Below are 3,398 nucleotides of genomic sequence, written 5' to 3'. Positions count from 1 at the left end.
GCAGGTGTCACGAGTCAGTAGCCAATGAGCTGGTGTAATATTCCCGCGTACATAGAGGATCGTGGAGTCCATCCTAGAGGTCATTCAAACCGCGAATTTTTCCAGTCCCTAGCCATGACTAACTATTTTTTTTATTTTGAATTTTTTTATAATTTTTTTAGTTATGGGGTCGTCCATTAATCACGTGATTTTTTTTATCAAAATTTTAACCCCCCCCCCCCCCCTAGTGATTTGTGGTTTCAGACAAACACCACCCCCCCCCCCCCCCCAATAAATCAAGTGTATTTTTTGGTGCAAAATATTTTTTAAAAATTTCGGAATATTATCTTTAAATAAAGGTACAATCTAATTTAATTCTGGAAAATTAAGCACAGTGATAAAAATGTCCAGACACACATTTAGGTTGCAGGTTTATTCTCACTGGCATAAAAATAATAAAGGAAAGGCTTATATGTGATTCACGCATGTATTCGGCGCCAAAATCACAGTCTTGCTGGCGACTGGCAAGCCGAGCCGGGTGGTTCATGTTGCGGCGGGCGGGGGATATTGTTGCCTGGCTACGGCGAGTCAAGGTCCGTGCGTCGCTTTTCGGTTTAGTGGAAATCGGGTGGAAAAAAAAATACACGTGATATCTCTCTACATCCCCCCTCCCCCCTTGTGATATTTCGTGATTTTTCCCGACCCCCTTCCCCCCCCCCCTTTCGAGCCTCACGTGAATAATGGACGATCCCTATCCGGGAAGAATGACTAGGCGGGCTTCTTGAGGGTCCCTTGCCGTAGTTTTTCCCGCCCGGCACAGCTGCGAAGTGATCCGTGACGGAAGTTCTGTAATATGCAGATGGCTCGCCACAGGAACTCCCGAGGTCTTTGTTACGACGTGGCTGCAAAGTGAGGCGAGGTTCTCTCTTCCTTCCTGCCAGTTGTTCATTTTTTTTTCTCCCACGGCTTCCTCAAAACCGTCTTCTTCACCAGTCGGAAAAGAAACTGCACACTCTAAAAAAAATTTGTACTTTTACAAGAGAAATTCTTGGAAACCGTGTTGCCAAGGATATTTCTTACAAAACTACAAGGCAGAGCCTTGCAAAATAGCACATGGTACAAAGCTCTTTCCCTTGTAGTTTTACAAGTAATATCCTTGGCAACAGGGTTTCCAAGGATTTTCCTTGTAAAATATACAAAAATTTCTTTCGGTGCATATGTAGGGCCCCATGTAATTTTCGCGGAAAGACTTCCAGACCAGCTGCGTGTTAAAACTTTGTAGCATTGTCTGTGTCTCGTGGTTGGCTGGTGTTTATTCCAGGCGCATGTCTACTGTCGGCGCACCAATCACAGACACCCAGTGCGGAAGCCAAACTCGTCCTGAATGGCCCGGCCAGACAGGGCGATGTCTTCTCTCGCAGACGGCAGCCAATCACAAGGGAACAATGGCATACCTTGTTGCAGTCTAACTAGGGATAAGATTATTTCGCAAAAAATGCCTGGCCCTATGCATCTGGATGTTGCCGAGCTTCCAGACCGGGTTCACAAAAATGGCGCCGGAACGCGAGGAACGCAAAATTCGAAACGGTTATTTTCAAAGCCAGTCCATCCGACCTAACTGGGACCGAAGGCTATCCGGACCGTCGAAAAAAAAAATCAGGATAATCCGGGCGACACGGGTATTAAGTAGAGACCGGAAAAATTCGCGGGTTCAAATGACATTTAGGATAGACTCCAATATCCTTTACACACTCGGGCAAATGCCAACTGTTCATTGGCTGCTGACTTGTGAGTCGTCTCGACTGGGTGATGGCCTGTGATTCGACACTTCTACGAGTGAGGGTCTCTAATTGGCCCTCAGTCCTCCAGATTAACAGTGGACCAAAGGCAGAAGCAGCACTAAGGCATAGTTATTTGAATTTTACCATAGCACGTAATGAACCCGCGAATTTTTCAGGTCTCTAGTAATGAATAATAGTATTTTTTTTTAAGTTGTTTGAACTGTTTACAGCATGGTGTCCTTTACGCTGAATCCTGAGGACTTGGAGTCCTCTCTGTGGCCTGTGAAAGTCCTGCTGACGGTGACAGGACTCTTCCCAGGAGGTCCACTCCTGAGGAAGCTCTACAACGCTGCTGTCTCATTGGTCCTCATGGCAACCGGCACCATGCACATCATCCTCAACTTCTACCACGGCATGGACCTGATAGTCCTGTGCCACTTCATGTTCGTCTCAGTCAGCTACTGCTCCATAATGGCCCACATCTACAACATGCTGCTCGGGAGGACGAATTTCGTGGAGTTTTTCGTCTCGACGATGGCCGAAGTCGACAGGAACGTGCTGGATCGCCCGAAGAGGGAGTACTGGAGGTCCACGGTCATGCAGCTGGTGATGATATCGTGCGTTGCCGGTTTCTTCGGGGTGGCGGGGTTCTTCTGCTTCGACAGGGTGTGGCTCATCCTACCGAGCAATTTCCTTTTCTTCTACGCCAGTCTGTCGCTCACCATGATATTCTCGGTCATTTTCAACATCTACGTGATCACGGTGGTCTCCGTTCTGGGCGAGAGATTCAGAGCCATAAACGCGAAGTTGGAGGAGCCGTCGGAGCGCAATCCGGTCTCGCACCTCGACTCTCGACCGCCGAACTCGCGCCCGCGAGGGAACTTCGTTCGCAGCCACGTCTCAGGCGCCCGTCTGTGGCGACAGAGGGTCGTCCGGCTGATGAAGCTGCACAGCCGACTGTCCGACGTCGTCGAGTTCATGAACTCCATTTTCGGCTTCCCCATCCTCCTGGACGTGGTTTCGTCGTTCGTCGTCATAGTCACGTACCTGTACTACAGCGTCCCGAGCAACGTCATGCCGTACAGGGGCTACTCGGTCGAGGACGCGGTCGTCACAGCTGCCCTGTTGAGCTTCGCCAACTTCTCCAAAGTCGCTCTGCTGGTGTACCACTGCGAGTCGGCCAGTTCCGAGGCCAACAGGGCGGCCAAAATAATCTACAAGATCAAGCTCTTCAGCGCGGACGATGTCGACGTCGAATTTGCTCAATGCGTCGGGAATTTGAAGATAGACGCGGAAGTGTCGCAGGTCAAGTTCTCGGGATGCGGTTTCTTCTCCCTCGACTTCCATTTCTTGGGCTCTCTTGTCACGGCCATCACCACTTACCTGGTGATACTTCTTCAGTACGGCCATTAGGTGCAAGTTCGCAGAAGATTGTTGATACACGTAAATAGGTAGAGGCCGGAAAAAAAATATTCGCGGGTTCGATGACCTCCAGGATGTGGACTCCAATATCCTCTACACGCACTCGGGGCAAATTGCCAACTGTTCCGTTGGCTGCTGACTTGCGAGTCATCACGACTGGGTGGCCTGTGATTCGACACTTCTATGAGTGAGGGTCTCTAATTGGCCCTCAGTCCT

The 3,398-nt window shown here is 49.4% G+C and overlaps 1 protein-coding gene across 1 annotated transcript; it reads left to right on the top strand.

Moving 5' to 3' along the window:
- Nucleotides 1-1,991: 1,991 nt before the first annotated feature.
- Nucleotides 1,992-3,173, top strand: LOC134541387 (gustatory receptor 68a-like). The gene has a single exon (XM_063384810.1). It carries the CDS (start codon nucleotides 1,992-1,994, stop codon nucleotides 3,171-3,173), a length of 1,182 nt encoding a protein of 393 aa, XP_063240880.1.
- The last annotated feature ends 225 nt before the right edge of the window (nucleotides 3,174-3,398 follow it).

The sequence above is a fragment of the Bacillus rossius genome, chromosome 18, assembly GCF_032445375.1.
Source record: "Bacillus rossius redtenbacheri isolate Brsri chromosome 18, Brsri_v3, whole genome shotgun sequence".
Classification (NCBI taxonomy): Eukaryota; Metazoa; Arthropoda; class Insecta; order Phasmatodea; family Bacillidae; genus Bacillus; species Bacillus rossius.
The sequence above is the reverse complement of the archived record's forward strand: the minus strand, read 5'-3'. Positions and strand labels throughout refer to the sequence as shown.